The following is a 16,509-nucleotide window of genomic DNA, read 5'->3' on the forward strand; positions in this document are numbered from 1 at the left end:
CACCCCTAGAGGGGTTCCGCTGAAATGGGGCGTCTCCAGCTGACCCCAGCTCCACACGGCATTTCAGATCAGCAGTGCTGCATGGAGCAAAACACCATCCGGTACCTCCAAAGCCTCTTCCCAAACACTGAGAAACACATAGAGCCTGATTCTGCACGACTGAATTGTACCACAAGTGCATCTCTAGCGAGCTCTGTATTCACTCCATCGGGTTGAAGTGTCTGGCTGTGGTCTCCTAGCTTGTCTCCTTAAATTACTGCTCTGTTCACATTTGGTTGCCCTGAATTACTAAGTGCAAATCCTTAAATGGTTGGGCTGGAGTCAAGGAGGCGAGAGACTGCTCTGTCGCTCCAATTTCCACATGGCAGCTTGGCAAATTCTCTACGCGAATACACAGACACGGCTCTAACGCCATCTCTCCGACGGACAGCGTTTCCCCCAAACAGTAGGTTGTTGTTCCTGAAATGCTCAATGCCAGCAGCAGACAAAAAGCCAAAGTTAGACTTCAGAATAAAAAGCCAACACACTTTTAAGATGTGGGGATAATTTGTCTGAAACATCTGGAAGGAACATAGCAAACTCTATTGTCCACTGCCTTAAACAAAACAGGCATTACGAACACCTCACTACTCATCTGTTGGTTCACTGGTATCAATAATGCATTGCATAATCGATCTACAGCCGCTCTCCGAGTTACGAACAAGTAACGGACCAATGCTTGGTCCATAACTCGAAGTGTTCGTAAGAGTTACATGGTGACCGTGATGTTCATAAGCACGGATCGCCGTTCGGAACTAGGATCCGCATTTACGACCACTTTGGTCGTAAGTGTGGATGGTCATAAGTGGAAGGTGGTCGTAATTTGGGGAGCAGCTGTATTAACTGTGACTATATTTTCCTTGAAACAAAATACAGGACTATGTAGCACTTTAAAGACTAACAAGATGGTTTATTAGATGATGAGCTTTCGTGGGCCAGACCCACTTCCTCAGATCAAATAGTGGCCCACGAAAGCTCATCATCTAATAAACCATCTTGTTAGTCTTTAAAGTGCTACATAGTCCTGTATTTTGTTTCAGCTACCCTAGACTAACACGGCTACATTTCTATCTCTATATTTTCCTTGTGTATCTCATGCACGTTCGGCCTTTGAACAGAGTTCATTTTGTTTGCAATTAATTCTATCCCTCCACCTCAACTTGTCTGCTTTCTTTTTTTAAATAAAAAAAGTCTTTTGAAAAAAAGAAAAGCAGAACCTCGAGTTTGGGTAGATACGAGGATGTTTATTGGCGTAAGATTTCAGGTTTTCCAGGACTGAAGCAGGGATGTTTTGGTTTTGTGGACAGCCTGCTATTGTACAGAGAGAGTGTTCTGCTTCTGCTGCTTTGTCTTAATTGGATTTCATTTTTCATTATCTGTCAAACAAACTTGAATCTTGGATAGGGATTTCTTATGTTTATATGTTGAAATAGAAATAAATAAAATTGTATTAATGATTGGGAGTCCTACTGAAACTTACCAACTCTTGCTAATTACTGAGCTAGCGGAAAATATAACGTTCCTGCATCTTAAAATGCATTTAGATTATTTATTAGGCAACGTAAAACAGGGGTAGGAATAAATGGTAAATTTTCAGAACGGAGAGGGGTAACTAGTGGTGTCCTCCAAGGGTCAGTCCTGGGACAAATCCTGTTCAACTTATTCATAAATGATCTGGAGAAAGGGGTAAGCAGTGAGGTGGTAAAGTTTGCGGATGATACCAAATTGTTTAAGATAGTCAAGACAGAAGCAGACTGTGAGGGACTCCAAAAAGATCTCACCAAACTCAGTGATTGGGCAAAAAAAAATGGCAAATGAAATGTAATGTGGATGCGTGTAAAGTAATGCACATCGGGAAAAATAACCCCAACTATACGTACAGTATGATGGGAGCTAATTTGGCTATGACAAATCAGGAAAGAGATCTTGAAGTTATCGTGGATAGTTCCCTGAAAACTTCCACACAGTGTGAGGCGGTAGTCAAAAAGGCAAATAGGATGCTAGGAATTATTAAGAAAGGGATAGAAAATAAGACACAGAATATCTTACTGCCCCTGTATAAAACTATGGTACGCCCACATCTTGAATACTGCGTACAGATGTGATCTCCTCACCTCAAAAAAGATATTTTGGCCTTGGAAAGGGTTCAGAAAAGGGCAACTAAAATGATTAGGGGTTTGGAATGGGTCCCCTATGAAGAGAGGTTAAAGCAACTAGGACTTTTCAATTTAGAAAAGGAGAGACCGAGGGGGGACATGATACAGGTCTGTAAAATCATGAGTGGTGTCGAGAGGGCGAATAAAGAAAAGTTATTCATTAGTTCCCATAATAGAAGAACTAGAGGACACCAAATGAAGTTAATGGGGAGCAGGTTTAAAAGTAATAAAAGAAAGTTCTTCTTCACACAGCGTGTAGTCAACCTGTGGAACTCCTCGCCAGAGGAGGCTGTGAAGGCTAGGACTATAACAGAGTTTAAAGAGAAGCTAGATAATTTCATGGAGGTTAGGGCCATAAAAGGCTATTAGCCAGGGGATAAAATGGTGTCCTTGGCCTCTGTTTGTCAGAGGCTGGAGAAGGATGGCAGGAGACAAATCACTTGATCATTGTCTTCGGTCCACCCTGTCTGGGGCACCTGGTGCTGGCCACTGTTGGCAGACAGGATACTGGGCTAGATGGACCTTTGGTCTGACCCAGTACAGCCATTCTTACGTTCGTATGTATTTGCTGCCACATGCCCTTATAACGAGTATTACATTAGGGATACGGGTCCCAGAACTGCAAAGATTTAACACACCTCTCCAACTCCACTCACCTAAGCAGTCTCGCTGAAACTAACGGGACCACTGAAAAGCGTGTGGCTGCAGGCGTGGGTCCATAGTTTGCCCGAGCAACCACGTGACCTTGTTGCGGCATTCTGAGAGCAGTATCGCCCAAGCATCCCTCGTATTATGGACCACTGAAGGACCCATCCATCGGTTGCTACTGAACTTGCAGCTCTCAAGGGCTGTTGTGATGACTGAACAGAGGAGTTGATGTTCACACCAGCCTGCTCAAAGACAACTGCCCCAGGACCTGGCGATTCAAAAGGGAGGTGGCCAGAGCTCTGGGGCCCTTCAGCCACTAGAACCCTGGGTGGCGCCGAAGGGCTGGCAGCAGGAGACTCGCCCCCCAGCCCTACCCCTTCCAGGAACATGGAGCTGCCCACCCACCTCTTGCCTAGAGGTTCAGCAATTCTATCCGCTCCACTGTAGAGATGTGAACGACTACTCAACTATCCGGTAAGCAAATGCTTCACAGATAGTCAACAGGTTAGTCGACTAGTCGCTTCCCCACCAAAGAGGCAGCAACGGAGGGAGGAAAAGGAGGGGGGACTTCAAAGCGGCAGAGACACATGGCGCCTGGGGCCAGCTGATCCCCAGCTGATCCCAGGCTCCAAGGGGCGCTGCCACTGTGAAATGCCGCGAGGCACCTGTTATCGGGCTCCCTGTGGAGTTTCAAAGCAGCAGCGCCACGTGGAGCCCGGAATCAGCAGGGGAGTCCCCAGCTGCCCCCTTGCTCCCTGCAGCGCTTTCACCTTTGAAGTGCAGCAAATTGCATCGACTATTCGATTGATCAATTACTCGAAATGTAATATCCCTACTCCCCTGTGATCACTGAAGGCAGGACTAGCAGCAAGGGGCTTACTTTGCAGCATGGGAGATACTAGATCAAACTTTCTAACTGTAAAGATAGTGAAACTCTGAAAGGCTACGGCTACAGTGCAGCCTTCTTGCGGAAAAGCTTATGCAAATGAAGCGTGGCATAAAATATCGCCACACTTCATTTGCATAATTAATTAGCAGCCGTTTTTGCGCAAGAGGCTTTTGCGCAAAAAGGAGGCATCTACCCAGCTCCTTTTTGCGCAAAAGCCTCGAGCAAAAACGACTGCTAATTAATTATGCAAATGAAGCGCGGCAATAGTCTACTTCACGCTTCATTTGCATAAGCTTTTGCGCAAGAAGGCTACAGTGTAGCCGTAGCCAGTGAGGCTTTTGGTGTAGGGTGAGGAATCCCTATCTCTGGAGGTTTTTAAGAGCCATTTGGACTGGTCACTTGTCAGCGATGGTCTAGGTCAGGGGTGGGGAACAGCAGACCCGGGGGCCACAAGCTGGATGCAGCCCCCCCCCCAAGGCTCAGGGGCCCCCCCTCGAGCCTTGCTGGCGCTCCAGGCCCACCCCCACCGCACTGAAGGAAGGGGATCTAGAGTATACAAAATCTACTAGCCTGGCCCCCCTAGGCTCTGGTGTATGAGGGGTATGTGGGGAGTGTTTTTCTCCTTCTCAGTCACGGGCCATGTCAGTGAGGAGGTTTTTTTCTTCTCCCATGTGTGATTTTTCCGGCGGTCAGTGGCTCTCCACCCAAAAACGGTTCCCCAGCCTCTGCTCTAGGTTGGCTGATCTGGTCTCCGCGCAGAGGGTTGGACCAGATGACCTTTCGTGCTTCCCTTCCAGACCGACATTTCTATGCCTCTGTGAACAAGATTCTAATCCCTCAGCTTAAAAAAGAAAAAAAAATCACTAAGACACACCAGAGGTGTCAGAAATAGAGAATGTTCACAGGGGAAAGAACACGCGTCTCCGATCTCAACTGAAATCTAAACCAGGAGTATCTGTCTTGCCAGAAAGACGTCCTCCATCTCAAACAAAAAGTCAGCAAAGATCTACAGCGCACGAGAGAAAAACGTTAAGGTATTATCGGAATACCTCGCACTATGGGAGAGCGTAAAAAAACGCCAGCGTTGCAACTTGAAAACTCCTGCATTTAAATTACCTTTTTACATTGACGATGCTCAATTTGTACAATGGCCTTTCCTCCTGGATTAGTTTCGACATTCTGTATTAGATGTCATGAGGTGATTTGCCTGATAGGAGGACTAATATTGATTTGATGTTGCTATTAAATGCAACAGAGGACTTCTAGGTCTGCAGACTATATTTCTGGCAACAAATAGTCCTGCAGCACCTTAGAGATTAACAAAGAAGAAGACGGTATGATGCATGAGCTTTCGTAGGCATAACCCCGCTCCTTCACATGAATTGAGTTTAAGAGGTCCAGTTTTCCAATATATGGCACAGAGTGGGGACGGGGAGGGGGGAAAGGGGAGGAAAAAAAAGAGAAAGAAATTGTTTTCCTCAGTGATGCTTTGGATGCAGCATTTCTTCTGTACTCGTGGTAACCGGTCCCTCGGTGTTAGCCATTTTGAATAAGAAAACGCCGTGTCTGCTAGGCCGGCCACCAGAGGTTTTCACAGGAACATTCCTATCTAGATGCTGATTCTACAGTTGTACACATGTAATCACGTTGCCTTCAGGGGGACTGTTCGTGTGTGCGTAACTGCCAAACCGAGAACTTCATCACAACGGGTTATGTAATTCCTTCAGGGGTCCCAGCTGCTGAACTGCACTGCTTTCATCAAGGTTGATGGAGCAGCATTTTGTGTGCAAAAATCAAGTATATGGTTTTTCATATTACAAAATATCACTTCAAGCCATTACATGAGACTAGGCAGCAGAATACTTAAGACCAACTGCCGTATCGGTCAATACAGGCAAAATGTAACAGTTAGGTTGTCGATTGTCTTGAGGGATGTAAGGATACGGGGCCAAATTTTATCATACCGTTATGACATACGTTAAGTCCATGTTCATGCTTTTTCCCCCCCATTAGAAAGTCAAATAAGGAAGCAATCTTTCTACACTGTATCTTTCTGTAGTCAGATCCAAATTCTGCAGGGCATTCCAAAAGGAGGGGTACAACTTCCCCACCGCTTAGGTCAAGAGACAGACTTACAAACACAGAGTTTAATCCCTGCCCGAGCCTTTGCTACACATCTGTAACCTGCCAGAGGTCCTTCAGTGCATTTAGATATAGCTAAAAACGTGTGAATTCGAAAGAGCGCTCTTCTTGGGAGCTGGCTGCATTCATAAGGCTGGAAACAACTTCACAAATTAAGAGAGGAAAAATTCTGCTGCCAACAACATTACCCTGAGGTTTCAAGGTGTTCACCCAGTAGAATGTATCAACGCACTTTGCGCACTGACCACCCAGCACCTCTAAACAATAGTAACCTGTCTTAACCACTCACAAAATTAGTAGTACCCGTCAAGCCTCCACATCGCCCCCACTCAGTCTAGAAAGTTTCAACCGAAGTTCCAATGACATTTAGAATCCTCATCGCTGTCTTCAGCACACTTTTAAAGATCTTTACGAGACGAGGCTAACGTACACACCGCTTGTTTTATCCTAAGCAAAATTACATTTGCAGAAGCTCCGTCACAATTGTCTAACTGTCGCAACTTGCGCATGCCGTAAATAAATAAACATTAATCTCACCTAGCTGAGGGATTTCTGCAAACTTCACTCCCTACTGTAAGAAATAAATCTCAAACCGTGCAAAATGTACAACTTCGAGGAACGCGCTTTCACATTCTAGGGCCAGAGTATTTTTCTACAATTTAAATCTCCCAATAAAAGGAGCATTTCACACGCCAATGTTGTGGCATGAAAATACTTCTTACGCACACACCTCCACTTGTACATAAAAAGTGGCAGTTCTTCTCCCTGAAAGTACTTTAGTTCTATCCTCTGATCCACTCTGTAAAATTTGCAAGAGCATTTTTAATTGATTTTATTTTTATTTTTAAAATCAAATACAAAATGGTGAATGACTTATAGCTCGTATAGGTTTCCAAATACCATATGTTTCATGGGACTGCCAGCAGAATTCTGCACACCAATGTCCGTTTAAAAATTAGTGTTAAGCGGCACTACTGCTAAAGCTGTCTTTTATGTTATTGCATGATCAATAGGATGTGGATAAACTGAAACTTTCTTACTGTACAGGGAAATATCATTTAGGTGTTTCCTTTTCAACAAAAAACTCTTAGGCTACATCTACACTGGGGAGGATACAAAGGTATCCAGAAATAGCTATCCCTTGTCTTAAGAGCAGGCCCATTATATCGAAATATAACAGGCTCACTATCCCAACGTCTCTGTAAACCACTTTCCACAAGGGATAAGAGACATTTCAGAATAGCGATTTATTTTGAAATAATTAATGTATTCCCTACAGACAGCGCCAAATTTCGAAATAAGCTATTTCAAAATAAGATTGAAATAAGCTACACAATTTGCGTACTGCAAATTGGGTCACTTATTTCGAGGTAAGGGTGCTGCGTAGACGCACCCTTCGTGTTCTGTCCCCCGGCGACCAGAAAAGTTATTCCCTAAAGTTTTATCAATGGAGGGTTCCTACTTTTCCTCAATTCACCTGTTTAAAAGAAAAAACGATTCCCACAGCTCCTCCCCAGCCCGTTTAAAAGGCCAGAACAGCAGGTTTATTTAACTGACCAAGCCGTGCTAGGAATCAGCCTAATTCTTTTCTAATAAGCTTGACTTGGTCATTAGTGTAATTGAATTTTTAAAAAACCTGTCCTGAACGTACTAATCACCTTGCTATGTCTCTCTAGAAGTTTTGATCAACCCCACTGCACAACCCTTCTCTGCCCCAGCTTAGAGCAAACGGGAGCAGCTTGTTATTTTCCTCTAACACCGTAAACGCTTGACATAACCACAACGCTGCTCTTCAGGGTCCTGGGAGAAGCCTAGGACTACAGCTTGGCAACTTCTGCACACCACTTAAAACGCGCCCCGTTGAGCATGTGCAGGAGTGTCTGCCAGGATCTCGCCTTGCAGTCACAAGACTGTTGCCTGACGCTGTAAACACTCCTGAATGGGAGACGCTTTCGGCACGTTCGTCCCGATGGCGGGTGTCATCCGCACCGTTACACGTGTCCTATCGGACACGAAGGGGCCTCCTTCGATTGCCACGCGAGATCACTCACAGGCCTGGTGACACTCGAGTCGCATTGTGCACACGAGCTGACCACTGCAGCCGGGGGGGAAGGCCCAGGAAGCAGTGGGCAGCCGTCGTGTACAGAGGCCGGAGTTGGTGCCTTTTGAATCCTTCACCAGGCCACTGTCATTCCGAGTTAAATCGCCGGCTCCAGCAAGGGCGATTCTGCGCCCGTTCCAAGTCTCACACGGTCTAGTACTACACAATCGGCCCTGGGGTCCTTCCGTATTCGCCTTTGCCACCAAGCACACGCTCCGCATCCCAGCATAAATCAAAGCAAGTCCCAAGGGCTACGCCATCCCCACCGGGAAAACTACCAGGAGGAAAGAAAGTGAACTTAAAAAAAAAAAACCACCTTGCTTCCAGCCAGGGGCACTGCCGATCCTCCCAAGGGGAGGTTTCAGGACTCAGCCCCCTAGCAAAGATCCCAGCTTGACTTGGGAGGTGTAGGGGGTCCACAAACACAATTGCAAGAGACCGCTCTATCCCTTGGCCCCCAGAGCCAGATGCAGCTTTGGGTGCACCCTCTAGCATTTCTCCCCCTTTGACAACAAGGCAGAGGCAAGGAAAGAGGAGGGGGAGAGCTGGCTTCCAACCCCCTCCCCATCAACACTACCCCAATTTTGTGGGGGTTTGTTCAGCCTCCCCCCCCTCAGCCTCCCCACAGTAGCAACTTGAGAGCCGCTCACAGAGGGCTTGCTGGCTCGTGCATGGGTAGGGGATCCCCCCATGCCCACGAGGGATCCTCCCTGGGAAAAATCCCCATACCCACTAGGGACCGCTCAGGAAAACCCCCATACCCACTAGGGACCATCCCTGGTCACTCGCAGCCACCAGGGGATCCCTCCCCACGACCCCCACGCCCACTCGGGACTCCCCACGCCCACTCGAGACCCTCCCCGAGGACCCCCCTCCACGCCCACTCGAGACCCTCCCCGAGGACCCCCCTCCACGCCCACTCGAGACCTTCCCCGGGGACCCCCCCTCCACGCCCACTCGAGACCCTCCCCGGGGACCCCCCTCCACGCCCACTCGAGACCCTCCCCGGGGACCCCCCCTCCACGCCCACTCGAGACCCTCCGCGGCCCCCCCACGCCCAGCCGGGGCCGTGCGCCCTGCGCGGACTTACAGCGCGGTGGCCGCGGGCGGGACGCCGCACTCCGGGAGCCGCTCCAGCCCGCGGGCGGAGCAGTTCACCAGGCAGGAGCCCGCGGGCCCGGCGCCGGCGCAGGCACAGCTGGGGCCGCAGGGCGGGCAGCTCTGGGCCGGGGGGCCCCGGGCCGCGGCCAGCCCCCCGCAGAGGAGGCAGCAGAGCAGGCACCAGCCCGGGAGGGCGCCATGTTCGCGCGGCGAGCCGGGGTGTCCATTTCCCCGAGGCATCGCTCCCTACGGGCGTGGCATGGCCCCGGCCCGCCGATCCCCCCGGCCCGGCCGGGCCCGGGACGCGCCGCGCTCAGCGCCCGCCGGCCCGCTGCATGGCCCCGCGCAGCGCGCCGCTCCGGCCAGCCTCGGGCTGCTGCGTCCGGCCGCCGCGCTCGGCCTGGGACTGCGGGCGGCTGGGCTCCGGCTCCTCCTCCCGCTCCCCGCCCCGCGCCGGGCTCCCTCCTTCCCTCCGCCTTCCAGCCGCCGGGAAAGCCTCCCGCTCGGCCGGGGAGAGGGAGAAGCCCTGCCCTGCCCTGCCCTGGGATCCCTTCCCGCCCCTCTGCTCCTTGCTAGGCACGGGCGGGATTTTCCCGCAGCCGGGGGCGGGATGGATTTTTGGGGCGCCCCGAGGCGCGCGTAAGTGCGCACCGCGGGGAGCCAGCGCCAAGCAACCGAGCGGTGGGCGCTCTGCTAATCAGTCGGGCGTGCGAGGCTCTCCTGAGCGGCCAGCTCGCAGGGGACGCTGCTCCGCGAACCCGGCTGCAAAGCACAAGACACGCACTCGCCTAACCCACACACCTGGTGGGTGTAGTCACAGTTCCATGCAGCGGCACCGAGACCACTTGCAGCCAGCGAGCCCTACAGCCTGAGCTGCGAGCCAGCTGGCTTTACAGCTCCAGCTAGGGGCTCCTACACTCACACTGCAGAAGTCCCAAGTTTGGTTCCCGAGCTAGTTACAAGTGGGGACTCTGGTTCACACAAGCTGGCTGGGAGCCCAATACAAGGGGACTGGAAGACTTTAGGAAATCTGTGACTTTTTTGCTGGTGCGGGTGTAGCCGGTTCGGTAGGGCTTGGGCTGCCCACTGGCCCCAGGCTTTGATGTGCATGCCACTGACTTTTTCTCTCCAGGGGTGGAATAAGTTTTGTTCCGGGCACAAAGGCGTGTGTGGATGCGCACCACCAATCAAAACACATGCTCCCGGCGGTGGGCGCTCTGCAACTCAGCTGTGCGGCAATGGAATCTCTCCTGGGTGGCCCCTGAGGGACCCGGGGGGTCCACGGTGAACAGTCGGGTAGGCAGATTTACGGGGCATCGGGCAGCTACTTCATGGAGCTCACGGCCATTCTCAAGGACCCCCCCACCCACACACACACACACACTACCCTCCTCCTGACTAGCTGGGGGGTGGGGTGGGCCGGCGTGTCACCGCTCTGCAACTCGTTAGGCATTTTCTGGAAGCCGGGCTCGGGCACAGCATGGAAGGGTGTTCCCTCGCTCAATGCGATGTCTGAAATGCCGTTGACAAAGAAGTGCCCACACAGCTTGTGTCTGGCTGTGCCTAGCAGGTGGATACAGCCAGAGCTTGGCTGGTCTGGGGTGGAACAGTGACAGAAATGTCTCCACTTGGGGTCACCGGTTCAAATTCAGCCCAGGCCGGATAGAGCTGAACCTTGTCTGTGTCTGATGGCATGTGGGCTTCATGCCGGTTCCTGGTGGTGCTTAGAGTCTCTGTTTAACCTTGCCGCCCCCAACAAAGAGCATTAATCACCTCTGGGGAAGGCAGTGGAGGCCCAAGCCAAAGAAACTGCATTAAAGATTATTTTCATATCTTGTTTTTTTCTGTAACAGGCTAACTCGGTTACCCCCTAAAGTTCATATCTAATAAATGGTGTTTGGTCATGACACCTTGAAAACACCTTTTCCAAGTATCTAAAAAGGGACTTTCAAGGAGGAGGGGGAAGAAAACTTCTCCTTGGCCTCTGAGAACAGGACGAGAAGCAATGGGCTGAAACTGCAGCAAAGGAGGTTTAGGCTGGACATGAGGAAAAACTTCCTACCTGTCATGGTAGTTAGCCCTGGAATAAACTGCCTGGGGGTTGTGGAATCTCCTTCCCTGGTGATATGTAAGAGCAAATTGGATAGACATCTATCAGGGATGGTCTGGACAGTGCTGGGTCCTGCCATGAAGGCAGGGGACTGGACTCGATGGCCTTTCGTGGTCCCTTCCAGTTCTAGTGTTCTAGGATTCTAACCTGCATATGGTGGAAAATGAAGAAGTCATCCTACGTCTCGGAGTCCAGCAGGCTATAAGGCAGCCTGCATAACACACAGAAGGAAACTCGCTACTGGAACAGGTCTTGTTCCGTGCCAGGGCGCTAGCTCTAGACACCGGATTTCTCATTCTGCATCCAGCCCAGCCGGGCTCTCTCGCTGTAAACGTAACAACGGTGTCTGTTGGGTGCCGTCTCTGGGAGAGGTGAGTGTGTGGCACGAGACCACAAACCGTGGAAGCCTTCCTGAGCCAGGAGGAGAAAGAGAACACTTTGCAAGTAGGCGTAGCCTCTTCCGCATGGGGGGACGGCTTCGGAACACAAGTCGCATGTGCAGGTGAGATCGGCAGGCAGCGAGCCTAACAGAATCCAAGGGACCTAGGGAAGTTGGAGGGGGAGGAGTCTCAGAAATTTTAAGGCCAGACGAGACCCTCGTGGTCGTCTGCTCTGACCTCCGCCACTTCGCAGGCCACAGAATCTCACCCGCCCACTCCTGTCACATAACCTCTGGTTGAGTGACTGACAGCCTCCAGTCTTGATTTTAAAACATCCCGTCACAGAGAATCCACCATTTACACTCGTTCAAACCAGCAAGTGACCCACCCCACACTGAGAGGAAGGCAGGGAAAAAACCCCCAACCCCCCCCAGGTATCTGCCAATCTGACCTAGGGGGAAAGTTCTTCTCAATCCCAACTGGCAAGCACTTGGACCCTGAGCGTGCCGGCCCGTGAGCCAGACACCCAGGAAAGAATCCTGGAGCGGCTCCGAGCCTTCCCCATCGAGTGCCCCTTCTCCAGCTGTTGGGGATATTGACTTAGGCCCATCAGACCATTCGCGCCACACTCTTACCAGGCTCAGTCTTGAAGCCAGATAGGTCTCTGCCCCCCACTGCTCCCCTCTTGCAGAACTCCCCTCCCCTAATGGTCAGAACCCTTCATCTTCTTGTAAGCCTCAACTTACCGATGGCCATTTAGAGCCATTTGTTCTTGTATCAGCACTAGTGCTTCAATAACTCCTCCTACAGGTCTCCTGCATCTTCACTGTGTCAAGCCACGCTCCTGAAGTCTCCTCTTGTAAGAGCTTTTCCATTCCTCTGATCACCCTACTAGCCCTTCTCGACACCTACTCGTCTTTCTGAAACATGGGGAGCCAGCCGTACACCCAGTATTCCAGATGAGGCCTCACCAGTGTCTCATATAAGGGTACTAACATTGCCTTAGCTCTACTGGAAAAGTCCCAGTCTCTTTAAGCTCTCCTCATATGGGACCCGTTCCAAACCCCTAATCATTTTAGTTGCCCTTCTCTGAACCTCTTCTAATGCCAGTCTATCTTTTTTGAGATGCGGAGACCACATCTGTACGCAGTATTCAAGATGTGGGCTTACCATGGGTTTATAGAAGGGCAATAAGATATTCTCTGTCTTATTCTCTATCCCTTGTTTAATGATTCCTAACATCCTGTTTGCTTTTCTGACTGCCTCTGCACTCTGCGTGGACGTCTTCAGAGAACTATCCACGATGACTCCAAGATCTCTTTCCTGATTTGTTGTAGCTAAATTAGCCCCCATCATATTATATGTGTAGTTGGGGTTATTTTTCCAATGTGCATTATTTTACATTTATCCGCATTACATTTCATTTGCCGTTTTGTTGCCCAGTCACTTAGTTTGGGGAGATCTTTTTGAAGCTCTTCACAGTCTGCTTTGGTCTTAACTACCTTGAGCAGTTTAGTAGCGTCTGCAAACTTTGCCACCTCCCTGTTTACCCCTTTCTCCAGATCATTTATGAATAAGTTGAATAGGACTGGTCCTAGGACTGACCCTTGGGGAACACCACTAGTTACCCCCTCCATTCTGAAAATTTACCAGTGCTGTGGGGTTGGGCTGGGGAGAGGGGTGCAGGCTGCCCCAGGAAGAGAGGACAACCCCAGCCCTCTCTCACCGCAGCAGCTTGGGGCCAGGTAAGAAGCGCCTCTCCATGACTGTTACAGCTCCAGCAGGCACAGCCAGGGGAGGAGTGCATGTCCCCCAGCTGGGGGACAGCAGACAGACAGACACAGACAGACAAACTCTCTGAATTATAGGAGATAACTGTCCCTTTCACAACGCCTTCCTCCTGCTGGCCCAATGGGGTTATAGCTGTCCTGGTCCCCATCTCTAGCCCCTTGCTGCCCCCTTGTGGTCATTCTACAGTATTACTGTTCCTCCCCTCAGACTCCTCCCTTTCCATTTAATGAGAAATCAAATTCCAGGCACATCCTATTGTCCTGGCACAACCAACCCTTTGCCTTGTTTTAAGTTAGGAGAAGAGGAAGCTGCCTACCAAATTTGTAGGTCCTACCATTTAGGAGGAGTTCTGGAACAAACAGACTCACGGTCACACAGGCAGACACTCAAACTCTCTAAAATACATAGTAGATGATCTGTCCATTCACCCTCTGTCTGATCTACCTGTTGAGATACTTAGGGCTTGATCCTGTAAAATGCCAAACTCTCTGCCCCTCACTCCAGCAAAGCATTTAAGCACATGCATTATCCTGCTGCCATCAATGCAAAGCCCGCGGATGCCAACTGAGATGCTCGCCACATCCAAAGCAGAGAGTTTGCTAAGGTGACCCAGTAGATGAAGCTATAATGGAGCTAAAGGTCTCTCCCCACCCAAAAATGATGGGATCTCTGGACAAAATGGGGTTTACAAATAAGGAATTAATCTGGGCAGATATTTAGGCAGATATATAGGCAGCAGTGTTCCCTGTAAGCTGAGTGCTTGGGCAGCCACCCAAGAGAGATTCAGTTGCCACTCAGCTGATTAGCAGAGCGCCAACAGCATGCGTTTCTCCTGGTGGTGCACATCCACGCCTGCCTTGGTGCACAGCACAAAATTTATTCTACACACGGATGGAAAAAATGAGAGGGAACATTGATAGGGAGGCTCACTAACGAGACTCACTGTTCACTCTGATTTATTCGTTTTGCTAGTACAGGGAGGTCTCCTTATCAAATTAGGTCGTTTTCAACAAAGCACAGAAACGTATGAACGGGGCAAATGCATTCTGGGAATGGGCTGCAGTTGTCTGTTTCCCGTGCTTGTTTCGAGCCAGCAGTTTTGCAACACTGTTTAAAAAAATAAAATCTGCTTGGATGAGTTTTTTTTTAAAATTCCCAGCCCTACCGGTAAGTAGTTTTATCACCAGCTATTGGGCCTATATGCAAAGTAAAATACAGAGGTGCGTACACAGTGTCCACACAGTATATCTAATCCAGCGGGTTTCAAACTACAGGTCGTGACCCAGGCCTGGGCCATGGAGTGTCAGGCCAAGGCTCTCTGGCTTTGTGGGGGTGGGGGGAGCAGGCTGCGGCAGGAGAGGCTGGGCCCAAGCAGCTCCCGGTCAGGTGAGCAGTGGCGAGGCTAAGGCAGCTCCCTGCCTGTCCTGGCACCGCAGGCTGGGCTGTGCCCCAGAAGTGGCCGACAACAGGCCTGGCTCCTAGGGGGGTAGGGAAGAGTGCACAGGGCTCCGCTCACTGCCCCTGCCCTGTACACTAGCTCAGCCCTCCCGTTGGCTGGGAACCTGCTGCCGGCTGCTTCTGGGGTGCAGCCTGGGTCTGTGGTGCCAGGAGAGGCAGGAAGCTGCCTTAGCCCCCCCGCCCCCTACACTGCTGACCAGGAGCTGCCCAGGGTCAGCCCTTCCTGCCACAGCCCTGACCCCCTCCAAGCCAGAACCCCCTCCTAGAGCCCAAAGCTCCCCTCCTCAGCCCCACCCCGGAGCCCGCACTGCAGTCACATTCTGTTGGGTCGCGGCATCAACAATTTTCTTCAACTGGGCCATGAGAAAAAAAGTTTGAAAACTATTGAACTAATCTGTCGCCAGCAGTGAAAATCACAGTTGTAAATACACACACCGTAACTGCTGTGAACTTTACAGCACGGCTAGAACCCAGAGTCCTCTGCTCTCCAAACCTCTAGCATTCAGACTTTCTGGGCACATGAGGGCATATGACACCCAGTTGACCTTTTCCTTTTCCATCCAGCAGAGGGCAGTGACACGCTTGCACAGCTGCTGTTTCTTTTGCAGGAGTTGTTTCTGCTGGCATTTGAGAAAATGTTTCTCTATTAATAAAGAATGCAGAGCCGAGTGCAGATGCTTCTGCTGTGAAAGAAAACAAATAATCTTAGCGCAGTTGCCGAGAGATGATGTGCACAATGGAATCCCTTTCGTCACACACACAAAGCACATCTTTTCCTGCTTTTACAAGCCCCCTCCCCAAGTTGGAGAGTGGATTATTGGACAATGGCTTGACATTTTCCAGATTGCCAACTCTAAGGACTTTATCACAAGTTTCCTGAGATTTGTTGTAAAAGGCCCGGGGGTAGGAATTGTGTTAATAGCTGAGAAGCTCAGCTTTCATTTTCAAAACACGATTTTAGGCTGTGTGGTGGCAGAGAAGAGCTAAAGAACATAAGAACGGCCATAGCAGATCAGATCAAAGGTCCATTTAGCCCGGTGTCCTGTCTGCCAGCAGTGGCCAAGGCCAGGTGCCCCAGAGTGAAGTGAAGAGGGAATGAACAGAAACAAGGAAACATCAAGTGGTCCCTCCCCTGATTTCCAGCCCCTGACAAACAGAGGCGAGGGACACCATTCCTACCCATCCTGGCTAACAGCCATTGATGGACCTAACCTCTATGAATTTATCTAGCTCTTTTTTGAACCCTGTTAAAGTCCTGGTCTTCACAACATCCTCTGGCAAGGAGTTCCACAGGTTGACACTGTGCTGCATGAAGAAAAAACTTCCTTTTGTTTGTTTTAAACCTGCCACCTATTCATTTCATTTCAAGCATGTCTACACAGCAGGGCTAAAGCTGAATTAAGCGACGCAACTTCAGCTATGTCAATTACGTAGCTTAAGTCGAAGTAGCTTATTTCGGCTTGTGGCGCTGTCTACACAGCAAGAAGTCTGAGAAAGAGCCTTCTTCCTCCGACTTCCCTTACTCCTCGTCAAATGAGGGTTACAGAGTCGGAATAAGAAGTCCTCCAGCTTGACATTATTTTGACATTATATTGCAATAACTTGTAGTGTACGCGCCGACGATAGTATTTTGGAATAACGTCAGTTATTCCAAAATAACGCTGCTGAGTAGACATGCCCTTAGTGACTCCTAG

At 50.2% G+C, this 16,509-nt stretch overlaps 1 protein-coding gene across 1 annotated transcript in view; it reads right to left on the minus strand.

Annotated features, from left to right (window-relative positions):
* The window catches only part of PKD1 (polycystin 1, transient receptor potential channel interacting), a 150,010-nt gene extending 140,464 nt beyond the window's left edge, over window positions 1–9,546 (minus strand). Inside the window, exon 1 of the mRNA XM_075899843.2 lies at window positions 9,066–9,546. Within this exon, the coding sequence (XP_075755958.2) occupies window positions 9,066–9,316 (251 nt within the window). The 5' untranslated portion in view covers window positions 9,317–9,546. The remainder of the gene's footprint in view (window positions 1–9,065) is intronic.
* Window positions 9,547–16,509: the final 6,963 nt, after the last annotated feature.

The sequence above is a fragment of the Pelodiscus sinensis genome, chromosome 15 (assembly GCF_052426305.1).
Source record: "Pelodiscus sinensis isolate ZL-2025 chromosome 15, ASM5242630v1, whole genome shotgun sequence".
Classification (NCBI taxonomy): domain Eukaryota; kingdom Metazoa; phylum Chordata; order Testudines; family Trionychidae; genus Pelodiscus; species Pelodiscus sinensis.